The 26827-nt window shown below is 37.7% G+C and overlaps 1 protein-coding gene across 4 annotated transcripts; it reads left to right on the forward strand.

Moving 5' to 3' along the window:
* Positions 1-172: 172 nt before the first annotated feature.
* On the forward strand, positions 173-25052 carry KYAT3 (kynurenine aminotransferase 3). Of its 4 annotated transcripts, none has more exons than XM_054211620.1 (14): positions 173-280; positions 4776-4906; positions 8030-8088; positions 9821-9965; positions 12980-13129; positions 14349-14435; positions 15859-15981; positions 16072-16192; positions 19850-19926; positions 20816-20905; positions 21552-21738; positions 22753-22826; positions 23262-23348; positions 24323-25052. In XM_054211620.1, the coding sequence occupies exons 2-14, from the start codon at positions 4808-4810 to the stop codon at positions 24383-24385; spliced, it is 1362 nt and encodes a 453-aa protein (XP_054067595.1). In that variant the 5' UTR covers positions 173-280; positions 4776-4807; the 3' UTR covers positions 24386-25052. The 4 variants fall into 4 exon arrangements, with proteins under 4 accessions (XP_054067595.1, XP_054067596.1, XP_054067598.1 ...); XM_054211621.1 differs by having other exon boundaries at positions 193-280; positions 4786-4906; XM_054211622.1 differs by lacking the exons at positions 173-280; positions 4776-4906 and adding an exon at positions 4974-5243.
* Positions 25053-26827: the final 1775 nt, after the last annotated feature.

The raw sequence follows: 26827 nt of genomic DNA on the forward strand, positions 1-26827 counted from the left end.
CTTTACACTCTCTTCGGCCGCTTACGGCCCAGTCGGTGCCCTGTCCCGGGCGGGCGACGATGGAAGTGCCCTCTCTGCACCGCGCGGCCGCCATTTCCCTCAGGGGTTTCCCGCCTTTTCTGCTGAGGCGCCGCCAGGGAGCGCCGGTGGGCGGTGGGGAGACGGTCGCCCCCTCAGGGCGGCGGTGGCGGGGCAGGCGGGCGCCGAGCTCCGCCCTGGCGGCTCCGCGCCTCCCTCTGCGGGCGGGAGTGCGGTGGGCGGTAGAGGCGGCGCTGCGGTGGTGAGTTTGGCGGCGAGGGTGGGGGGTGGAGGCTCTGGCCTCAGGGCCTGTCTCTTTCTGCCGAGGGCCTAAGGGGGAAGCGGCCGTCGGGCTTCGCCGGCCCCCAGCTGGCGGTGGGGGGTGGGTGGCCGCGTTTCTTGGCTCTTGGAGCGGCCGGGAGCCAGCGCCGCGGGCTCGGGGAATGTGGAGGGACCCGCGCAGGGGCGTCCCGTGGGCGTCCGGCGCCCTCCCCTCTGCTGGACGCGGGGCCTTGTCGGTGAGGCAGGGGGTTTGCTAGTCTCCGTCAGCTCCTGGCCTTTCGAACTTCGTGCTGCAAACGCGGAGTGCTTCTGGGGTGAAAATATGCGTGGGCTGAGGCGTCAGGGAAAGCATAACTGCAATATGAAGTGGTGAAATGGCAAAGCTGCTACATGGAGCGGGGGTGGGGGGGCGAGGAAGTAACACCACCACCTCATCCTTTTCCTCATTCCGTATTGTGAAATTTATTTCTCCACGCTCAAGTTTTCTCCATTCCATGAAGATTATGGAAGAAGAAATGACAAAATGTTGACTACTATGACAAATCCTTCCAATACAGCAGTTCTTAAGTTCAGTGCCCTTAATAAGAATACCCAACTTCCCTGAGTCCAGCAGAATTAGCAACAATTCTCTTGGCTTGACGTGCCATTTACTGCTTTTAGATGGTAGAAAAAAAGTTTTGGAGAGGCCTTGGTAAGATGGCAACCCTTTCATTCTCTAAAGCTTTCATCTTCTAGACACATATGAAGAGAGTCTTTCAAAGGCTCAACAAAGTTTGGCTGAGATGTAACATTTTCCAGGTTTGCATATCCAACAGATATTAAACACAACACAAATGTAATAGGGTTTATATTTATATTATTGTGGTGGCTGATGGGCTTGCAGTGTTTCTAGTAGTGTTTGTTCCTGAGACTGCACAGTAAACTGAGACTACTTGTTACAATGGAAAAAATGCAGCAGCTTAAGGGGTCTGACATAAGTCTTTCAAGCTCAAAGGCATTGGTTTTAGAGAGGTGGTATAACTGATGCTCAAAGATGAAGGGACAGTAGCATCTGGCCTTCAGTTTCAAAGGGGAAAAAATCAATTCATTACAAACATGTAATTTTACATAAAATGCCCTGATGGTACAGTAGCATCTGAGATCAGGGTACTGTATGAGCAGAGGTTGGGCAGCTGCGACGGGAGCAGAAGAGCCTGTGACTCAGAGGTTGTATCTGTGCTGGAGTGCCACAGCATGAGCTAAATGATTGTTAGTGCACAGATGTGTTCATAGAGTTCCCATGACAAAGTCTAGCTATATCTTCCAACCTAGTTTAAGTTACCAAATCCGAATTTAAAACAGATTAGCAACCACAATGTTTCTTCCTCCCAGCCCCAGTAAAAAGCGTTTGCTGTGTTGACCTTTCTGTTAGCCTTCCTTGCTTCTTACTGCCCTGAAAAATAGGAAGCTGCAGGGGTAGTCATTCGTTATCCTTTTTTCCCTTAACATGGTCATTTTCCTGTTTTCTTTATGAGGATACAAGCCTGGATTCCAGGAGGACTGACTATGAGTTAAAGAGTGAATGTTTCAGGGCGCTGAAAATTAGAATGGCATGAAAAGTATTCCTAACTGCTAATTTCTGAGTTTAACAGACATGACCCTTGGCCAAAAAGCTGGTGCCTGTCTCCAAGATTGAAAAAAGAGACATTAAAATAAGACTAAGAAAGAAAAAAATTAATACCTTTACATTCCTCCACAAAGATCGGTGTGTTTTCTGTGTTTGAAGAACCTTACAAATTTTTAAGAGAGTTGAAACAGGGTTTGCAGTACCTCTGTAGCTGCCTAGCACTCTGCAGCTTTCCTGAGCTGGAAGAAACTTTCTATCTTGATGAGAAAAACTTACCTTAAGACATTACGAAACATCTCATTGGTGTCTTATACATACTTGGTTGTTGCAAAAACAGATACAGAGGTAATAATTAAGCGTGCACTCATCCTAAAAGTAACAGTAAATAATTCTCTTGAGCCTGTGATACGTATTAACATGTCATATACAATTATAGTGGGAATGTGTGTGTTTAGGGGAAAAAAAAAAAAGTTGTTCATGGTTTTTTGGTTTTTTTTGAGATCAGTATGGGAGAGTATCTGGTTATATTAAGGAGGCCTTCACCTTTATTTCCTAGAGTAGCTTAAATGGAAATATTCAGTATTGCAGAAGAGAGAAGAAGTATTTTTAGAAAGAAAAAAAGTAATAAAAAATTTTATAGGTGGCTTTCCCATTTAGTGGCCAGTAGTCTTGTCTCTGAGGGCTCTTGAGTCTGAAGAAATGCTGTTCAGCATTTGCTGGGAAAGTGTCACAAAGATTGAAATGTAGTGAGACAAATGTTACATGCTGGTGCCTTGACTTTCCTTACTCAGGCTGTTCAGCAAAGTAGTCTTTATTATGTCCCTCATAAAGCTTTCACAGTTTCTGTGGTATTAAAGGTGGATATCATTTTTTACTTCAGGTATTTCAGGTACTTGCAGAGATTGACTATGCCAGAGTGATAGAGGTCTACTGCTCCTCATGTTATGTTGTGGTTTTGTATGTTTGCCTTGTGTCAAAAAATGGCTTGTCAAATACCACATTGTCTTTCAGTGCAGCGTGGCACCGATGCTAGAAAAATTTACAACAGTTAATAATTTTTCTTACAAAAGTTGCAAGTTAATTTTGCGTGTAAGGTTCGCAAGTTTTTTTATTTCATTTTGCTACTCCTCAATACAAAGTGAAACAAGCAATGATATGCATTTTTGTCCCTCTGTGCTAACTATTGCAAGTGTTTGCAGTGTGCTGCAAGAGTAATCCTGCCTCTGCTCTGACCCTGGAGAATGGCGCTATTGTTATAGTCACATTTTAAGATAGTATCAGTATGTTACATAAGTAGCTTTTGGAAGCATATACAAGGAGAGAAATAGAGGCCCTCACAACTTTTTTGATTTAATGTAATTATTAACAAAGATTATGTCAAATATGCTAAGTACTGTTATTAAAAGTAATGTAAAATTATTTACAGGTCTTTTTAAACAGATACACTTCTTTTGTGTCTTTCAGAGAATCTGCTGGCTAGTGTCAAAGGTGTAATTGCTCTTTACTTTTGCTAGTCCTCAGGCCAGCAGAGTTGAGAAAATTGTGTGTTTCTTCCTGTAAAGAAAGCATCAATGAAATGTATACTTGCAGATTGCTAAATGCAATGGGATTGCATGGGTATTATTGAGGGTCTAATTGAGTTAGCTACAACTCAGTATTGTATGAGAAAGACCCTAATTTCAGAATTGAGACTTGAGTTTGTAGCACTGGAATACAAGAAAGGCAAAATCAACATACTTTAAAAACTTAACTCATTCAATGAGGCATCATGAAAAGGGAGTATTGGTTGAGCTTTTCTGTTAGTTTACATGGAAAGTGTGAAGAACACTTTCTTGTTGGACTAAACCCGTCCTTCCTAATGAAAAAAATCATATACTTCGATATTGGATTACCTTCTCTACTTCTATCTGCAAGGCTTGCATGGTAGTGTTTTAACAGGCAATGGTGTTCCTTTGTTTCTAATACAAATAGTATAGGTTTTTTCTTTCTTTTGTTTTCTTCCCCTTTTCAGGTAGCAAAGCCTGGGGGGAAGCAGAGGTTATCTATTCTTTAATGAATAAAGTATGGAAGACAAAGTTAATAATTATACTGTTGTGGCTACTGTGTTTCTGACATAGCTCTACGGGTTACATGTTTTTCTCTTGCACATTCCAGTCATTTTGGTAATGTCATCCAGCGTATATGTTTAAAAATACATTCTGGAAGTAGATGCCTGAAGTACCATCTCTTAATTCTTTTTTATAGTTATTGATTAACAGAGCACATTTCCTCTAGTCAGTGAACGATCTGTTACTCCACACAGAATGTCCTTTCTAGCTGTCTGTTTTCTGCTGTGCTAGATATTTATGTTTGCCAAGTCACTGTGGCAAAACTTAGTATAGTTACATAAAGTGCGTAGGCCTGCTTCTCCAGTGTGACTGGTGATCTTAATTATCTCAGTTTCAGAATACCTGATTTGGAACACTTGAAAATGGAGACCAGTTTTAAAGCTGTGTGGCTTTTTAAAAATTGGGCTATTTTTCTCTTCTGTCTAAATTGGGAATTGTAATAGCAATTTTTATTACACAACACATTTTTCACAACAGTTCTAACAGAGACTTTGAACCTTGAATTGTGTTAAGTCTTAATTGTCATTCAAGGAAAAGATCAGTGCTGTCAAGTAGAGCAAACCTTCCTTCTAGATGACATTCAGGAACATTTTGCAGCCCTGTCAGTTAAAAAGTTTCATCCTGTATGCTTACAAATGTGATAAGGTAATAATTTACTAGAACTTATTTCAGTGAAACAAAATCACTGAAGGGAAGAGAAGGGGACCTTATCTTTAAAATTGCTTAGTGATGTGTAGAAACTCATTCCTGGAATCTCTAAGTTTTTTTCAGGTCACTTATTTATTATCCAGGCATGCTTTTGGCTTCACGAAGCTTCTGTTGCCTTGGCATTAGAACATACCAACGACGAACAGATTTGCTTTCCAGATCCATCAAACTTTCAGCCTCTGCAGTAAGTATTCCTTCAGCTTCCTAGATAAAACTATTTTGTGCAATATTTGAGATGCACTAATTTTGCAATGTTGCCAATTTGTATCTGTTAGCTGTGTTTATTCATTGTTAAATTGATCCAAACATTTAATATCAAGAAGAAAATAAGATATTTGAATCAGTGAGATATTTAACCACGCTAGCATAACAGAATTTGGCGATTATTGCTTTGTGTATCCTTTTCAGTCTTTAGAGTCACGTCTAGCACTTACCAGGCCAGAAGGATTGCCTAGTTGTTAGGGCACCAGAGCTTGAGATACAGAAGACAGTTTCAATCCCACCTTTATCACAGATTTTTGGTAAGACAATTAATTTCTTTGTATCTCAGTTCTACTTTAATATAATGAGAGTGGGGTGCTTCTTGATAAGGGCTATATAAGTACCTCAAACTTAATTTTTTACAGAATCTTCTCAGTCTCCCAGCTTAACTTCTTATAAGATTGTGCAGCTTCATTTCAAGTCTTCCAGTTTTATTGGAAGAAAGCAGAACTTTGCAACATGGTAGGTGGTTGGAGGTCTCACTCTGCATTGCATATAGAACACTGGAATGTAAATTGGGTTACCAGGTCAGAACAAGAGTTTATCTAGTCAGCAGCTTGGGTCAACCAAGACACATGTCAGATCCTTAAAAACGGATGTTCAAACCATTGTACTGGACAGTTGTAGCATATTTTGCCCATTTGAGAAGTTTCTCTTAGCACGCAAGCCACTTTGAAGGTCAGCTTTTGCCTGAGTCAGATTTTAATTTTTCCTGTAAGTATTTGCATTCTATTTAATGGATTTGGATATTCTCACTACATGTGCTGACATCTAATCCTGATTGTTTTGGGTTTTTTTTAAATTTTCTTAAAATCTTGCCTTCAGTTGTAGCTTTTGACACTGAATTCCACAATTTAATTATGCACCATATAAAAGTATTTGCTTCTATCATTATTAAACACACTGCTATTCAGTTTAATCACAGCTTTCTTTGTATTAGGAAGAAAGATAAATATGAGCCACACCTGACTTTCTGTCATGTGCTTTCCTTGATGGAAAGTGTTAGGGAAAGCAGGAGGTCAGAGTTAGAGCTTGATGAGGACATACCTCTCCCAATTAACTTAAACTCATGGAAATCCTTGCCCTGCACCTAGAATTGGCTTGAAGATTATCAAGTGATTATATAACTGGGCTAAAACAAAAAAGAATTTTAGGAATGTCATGACTTTTTGGAAGAAAGAATGCTACTTAAGGTATCATTTTAAAATGTCACTTAATTGGTTGGCTTTCTCAAAGTAATAAGGTGGACCTGAACCCAATGCAGGTCCAGCTATTCTGTTTTAAAACTAGTTTCAAGGCACAAGAAAAAATAAACAGGAAGACTTGAATCATTAAATATTTAAACTTAAAATAGTATGAGAGCTGTAAGGTGAAGCCTTATTTTACTTGTCAATACATTTTTAGCTAAGGAAGGTTACTTAATGTAGTTAAGAGTTACATTATAGTTAATTATAAAAGTCCTGCAGTTGATAAGCCTTTAGCTTTTAATAAATTGGAGGAGTTCCAAGAAGAGCTAGTCAGTGGAACAAATTTACCCATGGCAGCATACAGAATTCTCATTATTAACTGGAAAGATTGAAGGTGAGACTTCTTATTCCTTGTAGTATGAGAAGTAGTCTAGCATGTGAAAAAAGACGTGTGTGTGTGGCTCAGTCTAAGTAGTAGCTGTGTTATTTGTATTTATATAGTACAGACAAACATTAGTCATATTTACCAAGACGTACACTGTGAAATTGGATTCATCTTCTAAACCGTATGCGTGTTTTTAAATAGATGCAGTACAGGTTACCTAGTCAGAAGTCCTTCTTAATTTCTTCTTGTTCTGTGTCAAGAATTACAACTTCACCTATCTAGTTATCTTAATGGTTTTCTTCCTGAGGACAAGTAAAACATGTCCTGTGCTTGATTCCTCTGGTGTTTGTGTTTCATAGATGAGGTCAGAATTCGATCTGTGGAGAAGACATATGAGCAATGAAATATCTATTTAATTTTATAGCTTCCCATTCTTCAAATCGTTATGTATATGGTAGCTTCATTACTGTAAACAGGTTGAGTGCAAACATGTGCCTGCATATTTCTATGTGAGTCATTCCCATTGATTCAAAGTTGAGACTTGGAGTGTAATGGTAACACAGACATTTTCTTCTCAGAGTATGGATTTTGAATCTTTCAGACAATAACAACAGCTAACAGTGATAAAAGTCACTAAAATCAGTAGTCTGACTCAAAGAAACACGAGTGTCTGGAGGACTGAGGGACTATGTAATCCCTGTGTATTTTTTCCGGTATCAGGCTGGTTTACAAAGATAGAAATGAACTTCCACTTTTTTTGTGTGTTTTTTTTTCCCCCCTAACTTTCTTTTCTCTTTTTAGCTTAAAAATACCACAACTGTCAATAAGTTTTTCTCTGCCTTTATAGAAAGTACTCATTGAAAGTCTATTTTAAAGCAGTTTTTCAAGACCTTAATTGAAGGTCTGAATATACAGCAAAAACATGTTCTAATGTGGTTGTGTTGTGCTGTAAGTAAATAGTTTAAAGTTTTAAAAGTCTGAATGAAAATAGGAAATGTCTTTGCTATTTTCTTCTTACCCATCAATTTAACAAATAAAATTACTTTGAAAATGCACGCTTTCCAAACAGCAGGAATGAGCAGAAATTTGACTAGAAATAACAGTCTTTAAGTTGTTAGTGTATCACAGAAAAGAAAAATAATGTATATACCCTATTTTTCTCTTTTTAGGTCATCTTTTAGAGCTCCTGAGCTAAATTGTGCCCCTGTTCCATCCTTGCTGAAAGTTCAGTGGCTTTAGATAATGATGAATGAGAATTTTGGACATTTTTGTGTATTTTCTTGTTAGTCTGAATTCAAGCTATTATAGAAGCTTTCATGAAAGAACATGTCTATAATTTTGTGTAACTACAGAATTCAGCTGGCAATGGTATATTTGAGAAAGGACGAAGGAGGGTTTGTCATGCAGAATCCAACAATATAGTACTTTGTCTTTCTTAACAAAACCGTTCTGTCTGTATATTTTGATCTTGCAGACAATGGCCTTCAGACACAAAAACACAAGACGAATTGAAGGCCTTGATAGCAATGTGTGGTAAGTAAAAGGAAAATATCTGCAAATCTCAGAATATGTCTTTGGCTGATATATTTTCTTCCCAAATTGATAATTATTGCCAATAAGAAGGTATATATCACTTGCTGTCTCTGCTGAAATAGATTTGGCAACTGCTTAGAAGTAGTGAACCAAATTCTGTTAAAGGTGTGAATTAATTCTTCTTCTTGAGCTTTAAATATTGGGCTTGGGCTTCTCTTCATCTAGCAAACCACACAAGACAAGTATAACTCTTGGGCATGGTAGTATAGCTAACTTTCAAATTTAAATGTTACTTTTGTTGAGTAACGTATTTCAATTACACTTGGTTTGTGTTTACCAAATGAATCAGATTTCTTTTTAAAGCTGTGCGAGCTGGTGCAGGCAGGATGCAGGAACAACCACAAAACCATGGATGAAATGCAAAGAGTAAATTTATTTTCATTGCCTCGCCAACCACGGGATCCCCGAAGCAGCACCAGGGCAGAGGCACACAGGCAGGAACGCAGGCACTGTGAAGCTCGGTCCATGCTAGAGGATCACCGAACCTGCTGGTTTTGCCTGTTTATCAAGGATTCATACAGGCGTAGTGTACCAGTGTGCTTTCATCTTTTCTACAGCAGGGCAGGAATCTTGAGCATATTCGATAGGGTGCCTCTAAGTCTATGACAGGCCTATGTTATCTAAACACAGACGTTCTACTTGTCCAACACACAAGGCGAAACAACAATTAGAACGAGATACGTTTTTCGATACCCCAGCTGCAAGTCACTTGAATGTGTTTATTCCTCGCTAATCTTCCGTTATTTTCCCACAAAAGCCATTTTACTTGTCTTTATAATTTAGCTCATTGTTTTTAACACACTTTTTCCTAGACATTAAATTGATCTTAAAGCAATATTGCTATCACTGGTAAATATGGGATTTTGTTAGTTGGTGAAAACACTATTTTGGGCTTTTATTAGTTGCATGTATATATTATATATGTATACAGAAGGTGTTTTGGTCATCCAGCCTCAAACTCATTTTTAGCAATTTGTATTGATTTTTGATAGAACTGTGATGCTACATAGGTTTTTTGGTTTTGTTTGGTGGATTTTTGTTGTGTGTGTTGTTTTTTTTTTTTTAAAATCTTGTTAACATTTGGGTAGGGAGGAAAGGTAAAATGCAAAGCTTACCTGTGAAGGGAGGAAAAACAATTGTTCAAGAATCCTAATGTTTGTATCTGACAGGCTACTAGGAACAATTAATTAACAACCTGAAACAGTCTGTTGCCTAAAATTACAAAAAAATATGAATTATAGTACTCTGAGATGACTGGATAGTTTAAATGACACCTTCACTTGACAGAATCTAGCCTTTAAATCATTTAATGTGCCTGTTCTAATTAGGTCTGTTTCATTTTGCAAAGAGGGTAGTGTTCCATTTTTGCCTGTATCAAGAGTTACTGTGTGTTTGTGCGTGTGCACATCTGAGCACAGTTCTGCTGGCAGAAGAGTTACTCTGTGGATGCAGAAAGTCAACCTTTTATTGGGTTCGCTCTGACTCCTGTGGTTGCTTAATATTGTCGCAGCCCCCACCTCTCCATGTGAGCACTCTACTAAAACCTGTTTCCACTGCTGAGAACTTGTCAAAGTGAAATACTCTTTTTTTTTTTTTTTTTTCTTTTTCATGATAATGAAGGAAAAGATAATTTTATCTTGTACGTTCGCTTTAAGATGTTTTTTCTCTTTAGGGTTGAATTTACAAAGGTGGCAGCAGATCCCTCAATCGTTAATCTTGGTCAAGGCCTTCCTGATATATCCCCTCCTAGCTATGTTAAAGAAGAGCTGGCAAAGGCAGCAGCAGTTGACAGACTGAACCAGTACACACGAGGCTTTGTAAGTACTGTGGAACTTGAGGACCCGAGTTCAGTGGAGAGCATGCCACAGGGAAAAAAAATTGACTTTAAATTGGTTTCATCTGTAGGTCATACTGTTATGTCCCATATTAAGTTGATCTAGGACCCTTATCTGTTACTAATGAACATCCTCTGTGTAGGCTTCTTCAAGGCAGAGTCCTTCAGGAAGAGCAAAATGGTAGAGTACATCTGGGATAGATTGTCTTTGAAGAGTCAATTCACAGTTTCAAGAGTGTAAATTATGTATTTAGCTCCGATTTTGGTCTGTGTAAACGTAAATCGGATAAGATAATGGTAGAATGAGAAAGAAATACTTGATACCACTTGAGACAGTGCCTCTAGGATCAAGAAAAGATTCACCCATAACATTTAATCGATTTCAGTGGAGATCAGGAAGTGATGAAAACAGTAAGTATTTGCCCCTGGAGGACAGTCACTACCCATTCTGTACGTTGGCTTGTAAAGTTTATGTCTTGAACTGGGTGTGAGTGTGTGGCATTTATCATTGTCCAAGGCAGGATATTCAAATGGACTATTACTGTTTTAGTATGACCACTTCCTTGTTTGGTTTGTCTTTCTTGTATTTTGTGGTAAAGATAAACCATGTTGCCTGATTGAGAATCATGTGTCAGGATTGCTACAAGACCCCAAGGAGTCTGTCTAATATTCTTCTAGATGACCATGTTACACAACAGTGATAGAAAAACATTGTATAGACTGGTAGGCCAGCAATTGTGTTGGTAGTTGTGCAATCATTGTGTATATATTCCGACAAAACCTTTTTCCTATTCTCTGAGAATCTGCATGCGTTAGAACTGACAAGGGAGCAGCAGAGGCCAGCAGCTCCCTAAAGGAGAAGCTATCACAGCGAGCAGAGTGGAGGCCTCACCAGCCAGGGCTCAGTCCCACAGTAGCTAAGCAAGGCAGGTCCAGAGATGGTGGCTGAGGTCAGCCCAGATCACCAGGCAAGCGTGTCGTGGTGAGGTGGGCCTGAGGTCAAGCCAGGAAGTCAGTCCACAGGTCAGGCCCAGCAATGCTAACGATTGTGGTTAACCCAGTGATCACTGGGCAGGACCAGAGTGACAAGACAGGTCTAAGGTCGAACTACAGAATCAATCTATAGGTAGGAGTTGGGTTCAACAGGGTCTATAGCCAGGTTGCAGGCATGGCTGTAACTGAATTGTAGACCAGGGGCCCTGCTACATAGCTCTTAAATGGAGCCCTGGACCAGGCGCATAACTCTGGGTAGAGGCTCCAGGTGAGGCTGGTCAGGGCCATTAAAGCTTGTTAGGGCACTCAGGGCCCCAGTGAGAACAGAAAGAAAAAAATAAAATCCCCAGTGAATGTAGTCTTATTACCATCCGTCTTTGGATCATTTTGTTTAATCACCTTGAGCTGTGTGCATAGAGTCTCTGCAAGTATGATATATATATATATATATATATGTATAAAAACTCTCTCTGTATATGTAAACTTGAATGTATAAAGCAATTATTTAGCGTCAGAAACACACAAAAGATGGCTGGGATATAATGAACTTCTGGGCTAAGCATTAGTGTGGCGTTCACCCCTAACAAGGTACCTGAAAATTCTTTGCTCACCAGGCAGACAAGGTTTTGGAGGAGCCTTGGTACAAGGGGAAGGGTTACAGAGAAAATGGGCTATAGTTTGCCTTCCAGCCAATATTCACACACTGATTCTCTAAACAATTTGTAAATCAAGCATAAATATAGTTTTCCCAATGCATGTAATTATTCAATATTTACTTCTATCACTTTGTTCTTTATTTCCAAATAGTTTGATAATTCCCATGATAATTATGAACATTTGCAGATATATTGTACTGTAATAGTAATTAATGAGGAATTTTTACCAATATTCCCATCTTGAGCCTTTGCACTTCCTCTGCAAACTTCTGCACTTGTAGGGTTTTTGAGCACAAGTATTTGTGGTAGCAAATACAGGAGGGATGAGTGTGAATGATGCACATCCATCTGATTAATTGAGACATTGTCTCGGCTCTCTGCGGTGCTTGGACCTCTCATTGACTGTAGGGCTATGGCTTGTAGAGTGACGTAATGTGACTTGGGTGGTGCAGCATTCCTGTGTAGCTGACACACTCACGACAAGAAATGGCTGTCATTTGAATCAACAACGACTTGTAAGCCTTTATTTATGGTAATGTTCTTGTTTACAGAAGGGTTCATGGTTTTATGCTTTGTGTGTTGATGTACAGTGTTCAGTATTTTAGAGGTTTTTTCTTACATAGTTGCATTTTCTCACTGAGCTGTTTTATATTTCCACCAAGTATCCAAAAAGAAAAAAGATTTTCACAGCAGGAAACCTGTAGTCTACCTGAGTAAACGGAATTGCATATTATCGCATGCTTATTTTCTTGTTCTTTGCACATTTTGAGAAGAGTATGTTAACTCCCATGTCCCTGTAGGGGACAGAAATGGTGAATGGTGCTCTGAGATTTGGGATATGACTGTAGGAATCATCATTCTGATCACAAGTTGTGTTTATCAGCAGTATATGAACAGAGTAAAAAGATTTCCCTTGCACCAAATAACTTCTAGTTGAAAGATAAGGAAAGAAACAGAATGAACTTCAGATGGAAGTATGGGCGGGTGAGAAAGAGACTCTAAAGGAGGCGAGGATGAATTGGTTTCTCTCCTCCTGTCTTTTATCCTACCTCTCCTGTAGGCTACCTGGAGCTATCCTGAGATACAATAAGAAGATAGAAATTAAACAACATCAGATATACAAAAAGAATTTCCTAGTAGATACAAATAAATTGGAACCACTTTTCTTCCCTAATGTGCAAAAACTTTAAACCATGCTACCTGTTAAGAGCCATTAACACTGAGGGCTCATCCCAAATTTGTCTATTTCAAAATGTATTGTTTTGATATATGTGGAAAAACCCCCAAACATAAGTTTTGTAAGTTGTCAGGAGCACACCAATCAGTTGCATTTTTTTGCTTTAAACAGGGACACCCTTCACTGGTGAAAGCCTTGTCTCAAGTGTACGAGAGAGTTTGTGGAAGGAAGATTGATCCTCTTACAGATATCCTGGTGACCGTGGGAGCTTATGGATCTCTCTTTAGTACAATACAGGCATTAATTGAAGAGGGAGACGAAGTAAGTTTTTATTTGAAATATTCAGGTATACTCACTGAAATGAGAATTAGTCTGGGTTTTATTCATCCATTTTTAAATATAAGCTAATGTTGGGGCTTCTTTCTGATCTCCATTAACTTTATTTGTTACAGTTGCACACCTCACTGACAGTTTCGGAAGCTATGATGAGGAGACTATCCTTTGGATGTCTTCCTATCATTCACCAACTTACAGAGCCCTCTCTTTCATACTTATGGTACCTGTAGCAGTTTCTTTATCGCTATTACTGTGATACAATACACACTTAGTCCTTATTTGAGAAAACTTATGGGCTGCTGTCTACAACAGAAGGCTAAGGGCGTGCCAAGTGTTGTTGGTTGTTTGAATAACCTTTGTGTATCAAGTTCTGTTTTGGACTATTGTGTGGTAGCAGCATAGGTAGCAGAAAAGCAGAAAAGTCCTTTAAAGAAAAGATTGTTAATTTACTGTACTAGCTGTGATGGTTCATACCTTCACTACTGATGTCTGCCTTTTTGTCAATGATATTAAAAGTAATTTTGGGGGGATATTTTTATCTGTAGTGGACAAGAACTTTTTGTGTTGTCATGCATTTTGCGTTCAATGTTTTGTTGGTTTTACTTGTGTAATGTATTCTTGCTTGTATCTTTTCTTCCTTTTCTGTTGCTCTGATATTCACTTCTCTTTTTTGGTAACAGTCCTCTGCTATGAGCCTTTGGGTTTTTTTTTTTGTTTTCCTATTATCTAGTCTCTACACAATTGTCCTTGAATTTGTCCTCTTTTTCTGCCTGAAAATTTTCTTCTGATAAAATTTGAGGACTGAAGCCGTTCTTCTGGGATTTCTGGATACTAGAAAATCCTGGAATTTCATGGACGGAACTAGGGCAACTCTTCTGTCGTTTAACAATTTTCTGTCTCCCATCTTTGCATTTTTGCCTTGCACTTTAAAATCTCTGTGCAGGACCCAAATATTCCTAATATTATATCTTAATAATGTGTAACTATAGAAGAACAGCCTGCATGTTGTCAAAATGAGTGCTTATTATACTTAGGCTAAGGGCATTATTATGTGATATTCTAAAAGGAGAAACATTCTGCAATGTTAGATCAGGGTGGAGTGCCAGAAACATTATCAAGTTATACCACCAAAGTAAATCTGGAACTATGATGGTATTGTGCATGGTAAATTCTCTGTTTCTGATACTGATAACTGTAATTTCAGGTAATAATAATAGAGCCATTTTATGACTGTTACGAACCAATGGTAAAGATGGCGGGTGCAAAGCCTGTTTTTATCCCACTGAGATATGTGAGTAGCTTTTTAAAAATGATTTATCATATAAAGTTTCTTATCCATACTCAATACAGTTTGATGAACACCTAGGCAATGCTTTTCTGTATAGTTTTTCATAGTATCTAATTATATAAAAAATTGTTTATTTGTTATAATATAAGTCTGAGGCAATGACAATCCAAAGCAGATAGAATATTTTATTACTGTTGGAGAAGGTGGGACAATGTTTCTCATTTACTTTAATTTGCACATTCTGAAAGCTGATCATAATTCCTTTTTGGATGTCATCAGAGAATGTTTTCAGTGCAAATTAGGGAAAGAGAATCACATATCAGTGCAATTTCTGTATCTGCTGGTTTTCAAAATATTTGGTTTCTGATCCCTTCAGCAATTCCTACAATGACAGAATGTCATTTCTTTTCCAAAATCTGTTTACAAAATAAGGAGAGATCTTGCAGTAGACATATTTGCTATACGTATGAGAATTACTGTTTCCTTTATTGGTAAAAAGGAGTAATTTTAGTATGGGTTAATTTTCAAATTGGTACTGCTGGCATTATGCTGACAGCTTGCAAGGATTGTTCTGGATGCAAAGTGTTGATCCTATTACCGTTGCTTTGGGTGACTGGCAGCTTTGCATGGGGAGGGCTGAGGTGCTTTTTAGGCAGGACTCTTGCATGAACACCATGAAATCAGAACAACATGGAGTGACAAAACCTCCAGGACTGCAGTGGAAGTAGGTGAGATTTTTCCTCTGTGTGCCCTCCTTCTAGGGGCATTTTGAATGATGGGGTTCCTCTGGGTATTTTCTGTTTTGCACCCTTGTTTTCTGTCTGGCCCTCTCCCAGTAATGTGCAGGTGTCAGAAAGTTAGTGTAGCCATGCTCTTTGTTCTCTGTAGCAACTGGCCCAAACTTCCGTTGTCTTTGTGTAATATCACAGCAACTCCAGAGCCTCAGTGGTACAGATTTTTAACTGTTTCGCCATTTTCATATGGACAAGGAGGAGGAAAAGATCTTGAATCTCTCCAGTGGTGATCAGTCTTTCCAGCCAAGCATGCACACACTTGTTCTAGTGTCTGAGAAGGCTACAAACTCTTATGTCATATGACTGGGCTTCCTGCATTACACACTGATATAATCAGCATGTGTGTAAACAGATCCTGGAAACCAGTTCCTGGGGAGGCTATAGGACAGACAGTGGCTGGGAGGGGACAGCAACTGTCATAATAATTTACCTTGCTCTTAGGCTCCCTGCCTGTTCCTAGAAATGCCCTCTCCCAGGAGAACAGGACGGATTGGATAGATTGTCAAGTATGGTTATGAAAGTTTCTGAGGGTGATAAGTTGGGCATCTCTGTTTAGGCTGTGACATGTTGTATTCAAGTAATGGATAAATTTATGTTTTGGTGGTTTTTTTGGTTTGGTTTTTTTTTTTTAGAAAAATGATGGAAACTCTGCATCTAGTGTTGATTGGGTCTTAGATCCTGCTGAACTTGCAAATAAATTTAATTCCAAAACAAAAGCAATTATTCTGAATACCCCGCACAACCCTATAGGCAAGGTAAGAGTCCTGCTTTAACACTACTGTAATTTCAGAGTATTCCTTAAACATTCTGATTAATGTATTGTCCCTTACTTTCTTGTATCCCAGGTATTTACCAGAGAAGAGCTCCAAGTAATAGCTGATCTCTGTATTAAACACGATACCCTGTGCATCAGCGATGAGGTGTATGAATGGCTGGTCTATAAAGGAAATAAACATGTTAAAATAGGTACTGATTTTTTTGTGGCATCTTAGAAGTGGTTGTGGGGTGATGTCATAAACGTGCCTCTTGGAGATAATGGTTGCTGGAAGGAGCTCAAACTTCAAGCTTGGACTATTTTACAATGTTTAGACTCTTAAGTAGGAGACTCCCTACCTTTTCTGAAAAATATTTTGAAGAATAATTTCCAAATAGAATTTCCAAAAGCTCTTAAGTCCCTCCAAAGATGTTAAGTAATGGACATTGAATTCAATGAAGTCAGTTGCTGCACAGGCAGTGTGAAAGCATGCTGAAGCATTCAGGCAGTGTTGCTACAGGCGTAAAGCATCATTGCAAGAACAAACCAGAAAACCAAATATGATGTTATGTCCCTGTCCCTCTTGTTTTGCTTCTTGATCCAAGTTTCACTGATGTTAGTGGAATCACTCCCACTGCCTAAGTGAATCTAGTGCAGGTTACTGAACTCCTTCCCCAATTCTATAATGCTACAGCTAAGCATTTATGTAAAAGTTTCTGGTGTGGTGGTTTTGGTTTGAACCTGCTTATGTGTTTGATCTGTCTAAAGTCCAAAACTTCCTTACTATATGTACAGATGTTTTGTTTCTAATGGTAGCATCTTGCATGAACTATCAGTTATGATACACTTATTGTCATAACGAAGGCACATTTCAGTCATGTGCAGTAGAGACATCTAGTTGAGATTAAACAACGAAATCAAAGGATGTAAATATAACTTAAACCTGAAAAAGCTTAGGTCTTTTCCTGGCTTTGCCACTGGTTGAATGCTGAATAACTTTGATTCTATGCTTCAATTCCATATATGTAGAGCGGCAATAAAATAAACTTTTTGTTAGTGTGGGCTACATCATTGTAAAAACTGAATCTTATAAAATGTAAGAAGGAAATTATATTTAAATGACCTTGCAATACTTATTAGCTCAGCTACAAAATTGCTGATCATACAGCTGCAATACATTGATTGTATTGGCCACGCATAGGCTATGAGTCTGTTTTGAAAGCGGCCTGATCTCCTGGCAGTTGTGGTGTGTTGGTAGTGATACCTTCTCAAAGACCTTCAGACATGGAAGAAGGGGAATGTTTTGGGTACGTTCGTGTGATAGTAATCTGAGTCAGTGCATCCTAGCAAGTTACCACAGTGGTTTATCATGTCCCAATTGCAAAGTAAAATGAGTTAAATTAAAGCTTGCTTCATGTACTTAGCAGGTGGTTCATGCAAATAGCCATCCTTAGAAGCAAAATCTGTGTGGGTGGTATAAGATCATCCATTTTCCTTTGCAATGGCAGCAGGTCCGAATGCTTGTGTTGTCAGTTACACTTTGTCTTAGTGGACAGGTGGTGAATTCTTGAGACACAGTAACTCCTTCTTTTTGTTTATATCAGTATTGTCATTTTAATGCTTCAAACCAAAACAATTTCCAGTTGAACAAAAGGCATTCTGTAGTTTAGCATAAAATATGAAAATAGTATGTAATGATAATGCAAGTTAAAGCCTGGACAGTTAGTCAGCTAGGGTAAGGAATGTATTCTCTAACAGATCCTATGACATCATCTTTAACTTTAGTGTTAAAATGACTATAGAACCTTCAGGGTAACACTGTAAACAAAACATTATTTCAGTAAAAGGAACAAGGTCTGCTCTTTTTAACTTAAGTTTCTTAGATTTTTTTTTTTAAATCTACAAAAGGTAATACAAGAAAAAATGAATGTGTTATTTCACTATTTAAAAACTCTTGTGTTTGCATATTAACCTCTACATATTCCATCAAATACAGTGACACTTTTTTAGTGAGAGATGAAAGATGGATATTGAATCAATTTACAGGGTCTGGTGGTGGTTCCTTAATACAATTTCACAGGGGTTGCTAGCCACAGATCATAAAATTAGTACTGTCTTTGTGCTGTCACTGAAGCAGTTTTCTGTAGTGTAGAGCAGTTCATCGTGTTTCTCATCATTATCTGACTTCGCAAAACCGTGGACCTCCTCTAAGTAATGATTAGGGTTGCACTGGCAGATGCAGAGATTGCATCTCCTGACTGAGGATTCTGAACAAGCCTCTCAACAAGCTGAGTGTCATCCCAGGTAACAGGCTTATTCCATGTGTTAGTTTGCACTTCATTAGTTTTTAAATTGTAGTCAGACTTGGTTATGATGTCATATAATGGTGTTGCCATATGGCATGGAGGAATTTCCCTCTCTATTTAAAACTTGCTGCTTGTAAAAGCAATAGGGCTATTTCTTTCCCTGTGCCCTTTTGCTGCTGCTATTGTTTGAAATGCTGTTACATTCTGTCTTCAAGGTCAAATTCCTATGACTGTGTGGCAAAACAGTGTCACTAGAGGGCATTAGCTTTGAAATTCAATTCTTTTTGCAGTCTGAGAGAGCCAGTTTGGTTGCCTTTAGGAAGTATCTATACTCTTGATCTAGCTAGCTAGAAGGCGCATCTGTTCAAATTGCCTTTTTGTTTCAAGGTCACAGAGCGGTTGAGTGAATATGGGTGGGCTAATAGGAATATGAGTTTCTTTCCTGCTGTTTTGTTTCTCCTCTTGGCAAGTGTGCTCAAAAAAATACAATACCTGTTTTCCAATAACTGCAAAGACTTACACCGTGTCTAATGCAGATAACTGCTGCAAAAAATTCCTTATGAAATTCAGTGGTTTTATTTGGAAAATCCTTGTTCATTGGTCTCCCTAGAGAGGGGATTTAACAATTGGCAGATTCCTTGGTAGTGGTTCTAGTGTACAAATGAGGTGGAGCCGGATGTTGTCAACCACTGTAATTGCAGTTGTGGTTTGACCTTGTCTAACTTTGTGTCTCGGACTTAAGTGTGTCTTGATTCATCTGTTCTGTTGAAAGTGAATTAAGTTCGAGTCCAAATAGAGCTCCCCTGAAGCACTGTACAGAAAAAAATTTGCAAACTATAGGAAGAGACCTTTGGTCTGCCATCACCTTGGAAAGGAAACAAAGGATTTTCGTCTCCTACCAGATACAAACACAGAGATAGAGATAGGCCTCTATGCATCCCTTAATCGTTGCAGACATCAGTAGCTTGCTGCTATTGTCGGTCAGTCACAGGCCTGTTTAAATTATATAACAAAATGTAATTTATTTACTCACTCTGCTGATTTTCTGATTCTTGTGGTGTTCGGTTCTGGGTTAGAAGCCTTAATAATTCTTTTATTTTCCTGATGTCTGAGACAGCCAGTGACACTGAACTGGACAATTCTATTAAAATGGCTTGCAGTGCCTGAATGAGTGTTGTATATGGTGCTATTATCAGGCATCAGAAATAGTGCTGTCTTGAGACGAATGGGTAGCCACTTCTTAGATCGTATCTTTCTTATGAATAATTATGCTTTTTAGCTAGGGATAACTAACATGTAGTTTTCACAAACTGTGCCTCTTATTTTCTGCCTCTTCTTTATCCTTTCATTAATCTTTACCTTCTTCTCATGACAAAAAGCATTGGCCCATATATCCTTTCTCATTTGTTACAGTTGCTATAATTTTAGAATATTCTCATTGCTTGCTTTGTATGCTGCGATGATACGTCAACATATAGCTCTGAGCTAGGGGCAGTACAGTTTTTCTAACTACATGGAATATGTGAGTGCACCTGTACCCAATTAATTTTATTTTATATACAGCTACGTTGCCAGGTATGTGGGAAAGAACAATAACTATAGGAAGTGCTGGAAAAACATATAGTGTAACTGGCTGGAAGGTAAGAACAATCAATATAAATGAGTTCAGTTATATAAATAACGGAATGCATTTATTACAGTAAAAAAATCTCAGGTTTTATGACCTGTCTTTTGAAAGCTTCTGGCAAATCTCCATGTCTCCAAAGCATGAAGATAGCATTCATTTGGAGTAATTACCTATCTTGAACATCCATGTTTTAATTCTCTTCTTGTCTCTCAATTAATAAGCTCTTGTGAGAAAACAATACTAAAAAAATAAACACAGTACGATTTGTTCAAAACCAGTCAAGAATCTTGGAGAAAAAATGGATATTATGATATTTTAACTTCCAAGTTTTGTGGTGATATTTTCAGATGGTGATAATGGTATGTTTTGGAATTGCATATATTTCTGTAAAATTTGTAATGATGATATTTTGCTTGACTTTAAAATATATATCAGAAAGTAAACAAAAATATTTAACCATTTAGTGACTAAATTCTTTCTTCTTCATCCCCTGTGTTCAAACTGAACCATGACATATCCGACTCAGTAGTGAGCTTTTGCTTTATGCTCAGACCACTTTTGACACAGGAGCTTGTAAGATGGAAAGATTCTAAAACAATTAGGAATGACGTTCCTAATAAATGCTCGCTTTGATTTCTAACCCTTGTTATATGAAGAGTTAAAAGTTTGCTCAGTACCCTATGAGAGACAGGGATAAGTGAAACTATAACTTTTCTCTCAAACCTAGAATTTTAAGGGCAAACTTTGTGTAAACCAGCTCTTTCCTGAATTCTTCATCAAAACCAATTCACTACCAATTCTTAAAATAGAAAAACTTGAGACATTGGCTAATTTTAATTCTTTGATAATTTTTAGTAACACCATTGCTGTAAGTATAACTTATGCATGCTTTCTTCTTTCAGCTTGGTTGGTCTATTGGCCCCCAGAACCTGATTAAGCATTTGCAAGTTGTTCACCAAAATACACTGTATACTTGCCCAACTCCATTACAGGTAGGTACGCATGGGGCAGAGGAGGTTATTTTCTGGTGTAGCAAAACTACAGGACTCACTGTAACAAAACAATAATCACAACAATGATTTTTAGTCAAATTTTTAGTCAAAATATGTCTTCTGGCGTCCAAGAAGAGAAGACAAAATTTGATCAACTCACTAGAAGTTTTAAAAAAATAAATAAATCAGTCTTGCAGATTCTTTCTTCTTTCACCTACAAACTGCTGTTTCTCGCATAAAACATGACAATCTTATTGGTTTCCTAGCAAATACAAATAAAAGTTGTCGCAATAACGTCTTGTTTTACTGAGCATTATCTCTGTCTGATAGTTTCTAGTATTCTATGATACATTATTGTCAATAATGTAAATTTAGCTTCAATTCAGGTTCTAAACCCTTGCGTCAAGGACTGTGACTTCTGTATATGATTAGTGCCTAGCAAATGTTTGGGTGCTTTGGGTGTTGCCACAGTACAAAGCAACAAACAAATTGCACTCTTTGACCTAGCTTGTGTAATTTCTGTATGCTAGTTTGCTTAATAAGGGCCAGAATCATAGGAAAATCCGTATGATTTCAGTAGGAAGTGTGAGTATCTGTGAATTTACTGAGTATCCATGAGTGCTTTGAACATTGATTATGTTTCCAGGAGGCTTTGGCACAAGCATTTTGGATAGACTATAAACGCATGGATGACCCAGACTGCTATTTTTACTCACTGTCTCGAGAGCTGGAAAGCAAGCGTGATCGGATGGCTCACCTACTTCAAGAAGCTGGACTAAAGCCTGTCATTCCAGATGGAGGATACTTTATGATTGTTGATGTTTCTACATTAAGTTAGTATGAAGTTTATTAAAAGGGGTGTCAAAAGCAAGTATTGTAGTTAAGCTGAAAACGCAACTTTCATTATAAACTGTATTCTCATTTCATGTTTGTATAACATTGTCAGAAGTGCTAATTGGGACTAAAATTTCTCTTTGACCTTTGCCTGGGAGTTAGATTTTTATAAGCTTCAGCAAAGCCTTTGTTTGTGATCGTACCTACTCTCCATGTTTTGCAAAGTTTTGGCAAGGTTTTAGGGAAGATAAAGAAGGTGGATAAAAATTTCTATTTTCAAAAGGTCTATGGTTATGAAAAGGTTTGAGCGCCAAGAACCTGATTTAATATCCTGAGTTCGTACACTTGTACTTTCCCCTTTCTGTTTTTTGTTTGCTTATTTTTCTTAATCTGAAGTCATACCTTCAAGGCCCTTTGAGGCATTCTGATTTCTAAACACTGTAAAATACTACCAAAATTTACAAAACCTTTTGGAAATGCAGGTTTTGGTAACTTTGGAGGAAGAATTCCCACAGGGGAACATGTTCTAGTTCCACGTTTTTCACTAACTGGTCCTAATGGCACTTGTCATTCACACAGAAATGTTTAAACACAGCTGGACCTTGCAGTGCTACCACATGTCAGAAAGTTTTAGATACCTCAGTTTCACAGATGAGGAAATCGCAGTTGCAGTGATTATTGCTGTGCATGCAATAAACACACTCTTCAGTACCCTCCACAGTCCTGATCCCTCAATAACCCAGACTTGAGGACTTCTTGGAGTACTGCATAGCTTTCATCCAAGCTACGTGTCAGAATTTGCTTTGAATGGAAAGCAAGTGCTCAGGTCGGAATGGAGAGATTCAATCTGTTGACCTATTTTGTTATAGTATATTTTTTAAATTATATTTTACAATAAAAACATACATCTTTATTCTTAAGTATTAACTATAATAAAGTGTTGTTAATGAATGCCTTCCCAATGGAGTCAAGGAAATCTTACAACATGTTTGTTTTAAATTTAATTTTTTTAGATGTGGATCTTTCTGATGTAGATGAGAAACAACCTTATGATTATAAATTTGTCAAATGGATGATAAGGTCTAAGGTAAGGTATCTTAGACATACTCCTGTTTTAGAAATGCTTTTCTGTTGAAAGCAAGAGCAGTGCAACTGTCCTTATTAAATGTCATAGAGATATTCCATTCAAAATATTATTTGGTGTTTATAGTAACTGCTGATAATGATGTGGCTAAAATATTGCTAAATATAAAAAAACCTGTAGGTTTGTGTTATGTCCCAGCACTTTTCTTTCAGCATGCTTCAGTGTTAGTTGTACAAAAGTACCTTTGAAATGTTTTGCCTAAGAAAAGTAATTTGAATTTGGTTAAGCCTAGCTAGTGTATATAAAACCAAACTTTGTCTTTCCTTTGCGTGTCAGGAGGGAGAGTTCTAGAAATGGAATAGTAAAATCATCATGCTTAAAACAGATTTTTTTAAATACATATATAAAATAAGCAAATATTTCTGGTTTATGTTTCAGAAGCTGTCAGCAATTCCTCTTTCAGCATTCTGTGGTCCTGAGACAAAAAAGCAGTTTGAAAAATATATACGTTTTTGCTTCATTAAGGTAAATTTGTGTCCTGGGAAGACTTAAGACTTCTAGAAATCAGTGCAGTACAGAAATCTGCAAGTAATTGATTGAAGTTATTTAACATGTTTTTTGTGAATTGGCTGACTTTTGTCATTTTGTGAGCATTTCCTTTTCACATATTCTTCCTCCTTTTGAATCTGTTCTTAAAAAAACTGAAAGACTTTGGGGACAAGTATGTAAGCTTTGATAAACCCACAGCCCTAAGATGTTTCCTGAGTGTTCTGTAATAGAGTCAGCATAATGGAACATGTGCAACTCCTTAACTGTTCTAGTACAAAGATCAGAGCCTTAGATCGAACCAGTAATGAAGGGGAGTTTCTGCTTGTCTTACTTAGTTCTTTTGATGAGGTATAAAGACTTATGATGTAAACTGAGCCAGTAACAACCAGGATGAAACTTGCTGGTTGTAAATGTGGCTTTCCCAGGACGAACAGCAGCAAGCATGTAAAGTTAAAGACTACTTGTATGACCCGCCAGGTTGTAGCCAAGCCACACAACTGGCCACTGGATGGATTACCCACATTTAGAGGGATTATGTTTAAGTAGTTCACAGCATAACTTGGTTGCATGGAGATTTAAAAATCGCAACTGTACACATAAAGATTAGGAAACTATGCTAGTATGTCTCCAATATAGAGCTGCCAAGTACATCACTGCATAAATGCCAGGCATTTATATAAGAAATGTTGCTTTCATTAAATTTGATAGTATGAATACTGAGGAAAATATGTTGTCTTTTAAATATACCTAATAAATATTTGCAAGGAATCGGCATTGAATTCTTTGTGTAGTCTAGATTTGTAGCTATAACTGTTAATGAAAAATGGAAAGATATTTACAGGATGCAAGTGAAACTGCCAAATATTGATTTTGGATGATACAATCATGACTGCTACTCTCTTTTCAGGAACTCCATACTTGCAGTAATAGTGATGTTCCTTGTTTTGCAGAAAGACAGCACACTAGATGCAGCTGAAGCAATCCTGAAGAACTGGAATAAACAGACAGCCTGATTTTTCTTATTAACGCTTCCATCTGGTATTATTAGCCAATAGTCGCAGGTTTTATTGCAAATTTAAGAACAAATTACTTAATACAGTACAGAATTAATATGACATAATTGTGCTGCCACCTGCTGAGGGGTTAAAACAATGATTTACTGACATGTGTAATGCAACTCAGGTTATTTTCAGTCTTCAAAATAATTTACTTTTTTTCCTAGAAAAATAAATAAATATGGGATTCACTTCTTTTACTGAAAGACAAACATTTGTAGGACTGTGTAAAATAAATAAATGATACGGGTATTTTAAAAGTTATAAGAAAAAAGTGGGAGGTGTTTTTGGTATGAGACAGTATAGGAACTAAGGGTGAGACTTAAACATTGTGGCTTGTGAAACACAATAGCCTGCAGTGGAGGAAAATTAAGATATGCCTCATATTAGATAATTGCAGTGACTTTCTACATACATACCTACCTACCCTGTCTATGCACAAATTGCATCAGTTTATTTAAAGTGGTGGAGTTAAATCAATGCAGTGTTTACACTGTAGGCAAGACTGAAAAGTGCTAAGTTGCATAATTACTATTTTATTTTCCCACAATAGTCAAGTGTGCTGCTCTGAAAGTATTCGGTCCTCAATAAAATTATAAAAGTGGCCTCTAGAATAGGAATTCTATTTACTCCTGTCTGCCTATTTATTTATTTATTACATGGATGAATCTACAAAGCAAAATAAAAAACCTCACTTTAGAGGCTCCTTCACAATCAGATGTACGGTGACATAATTAATCCTGTCATCCTTTTTTTTTTTTTAGCATGTTCAGAACATTGGTAACTTCACACCAAACTTATTTCAGGCTCTTTAGATCTAGGGGGAGAATGGAGATGGGCCTTATACTGTGCTATGGAGCTCAACTAACTTTCTTTGAAGCTCAGTTGATAAAGGACTGCTTCAAAAGAGATCAATATGGAGAATTCCTTTCTAGTTGTCTCTGATTTCAGTTCTGTCTGCAACCTTTTAATCTGTCGATGGGTTTCCCACCAGCAGAAGCAATTCAGGTAGCCAGCCTTTTAAGGCTGTGGGTTATGTTCTCCATCTTGTTTCTGTATTCTTCCCACAGGCCTTATGGTGGAAAAACTGAACAAACTCAAGCACTAGTTTTGCAAATATTTTACTCATTCTGTGATCACACAGCTGGAATCTTAACTGAATTCCATGAGACTGTGACCATGGCCAGGGCCTAGAAAAAAAAGTATAGAAAGTGGACTGTGAGGAAGCTGCAAGGCTTTTTCATTAGTACTTCTTGGTCTTGGGCCTTTGAGAGTCCAGTAGCTGGGACTTCTGTAGTCCTTGTGTCTGTCTTGTACTGCCGTTCCCCGAATCTTACCAGAAAATTGTTGGCTGGTATTTTTAAGGTGGTGTGTAGTATTTGTGTAGAAAAATCAATTTAGTAATTAGAATGACTTAACTGAAATTTCAGCATGAATTTAATGTGGAAATTCCTACATTAAATTCCAGGAGGAGCTATTTTTTTAAGATACTAAATTTCTGTGAAATCTACTCTCTGTTTTACAAGGAGCTTAAAATGTTTATCTAAGTTGCACTGGGGAGCTGTGCTGTTGCAGGAGCTAAGAGGGCAGTGTAATAATCTATTGAGCTGCATGATAATTTGGGAAAGGCAAATGCAAAATACTCTGCTTTAATTGAAAAGTAAATTTTTATAAAATTAAGCAGATTTTTCTAGCATAAATACATGGAAAAAATAGGCTTCTATGAAATGTTTGTATGATTATGTGAATCAAAATTTTCTAATTTCTTAAGCCTCTGAAATGATACAAAATAATAAAATATTTGCATTTTGGGTTCTTGTCCTTGAAACAGGTGCTTCTCAATGCGATTAAACATTACACAAGTAATATTATTTGCATCATTGTTATATATAAAAAGTTTTAAAGATCATTGCATCATGCTTCTCTTGAAGATAACAGCTACAAAGCACAAATCTCTTAAGTATTTTTTTAAAACCGTATTTCTATGATTTAAGATTTTCCTGAGATAGCTGGCTTGTTAGAACATACCTCTCTTTACAATGTTTTCATTGCTGTCGCACCTCACTGCTTCCAGAAGACTTGATCTAACACGCTTATATTACTTTCGTTGGCAAATGGGACACTGTGTAAAATCAGTCCAGAATACGCATGAAAGAAAAATGATATGCAGGGCTGAAGAGGATATTAAATAACTATAGCAAAATAATTTTTCCATGGTTATGTTTGACTGTTTCAAATACCTCATTAGTATGCTAATAACTCGCTTGCTAAAGCACCAAATTTGAGTTGGGACACACAGGTGGCCGATGTGTATAGATGCAGAGCCTTACTCATGTGTACTGGTTTTGGCTGGGATAAAGTTAATTTTCTTCATAGTAACTAGTATGAGGCTGTGTTTTG

This window comes from Rissa tridactyla, chromosome 8, assembly GCF_028500815.1.
Source record: "Rissa tridactyla isolate bRisTri1 chromosome 8, bRisTri1.patW.cur.20221130, whole genome shotgun sequence".
Taxonomy (NCBI): Eukaryota; Metazoa; Chordata; class Aves; order Charadriiformes; family Laridae; genus Rissa; species Rissa tridactyla.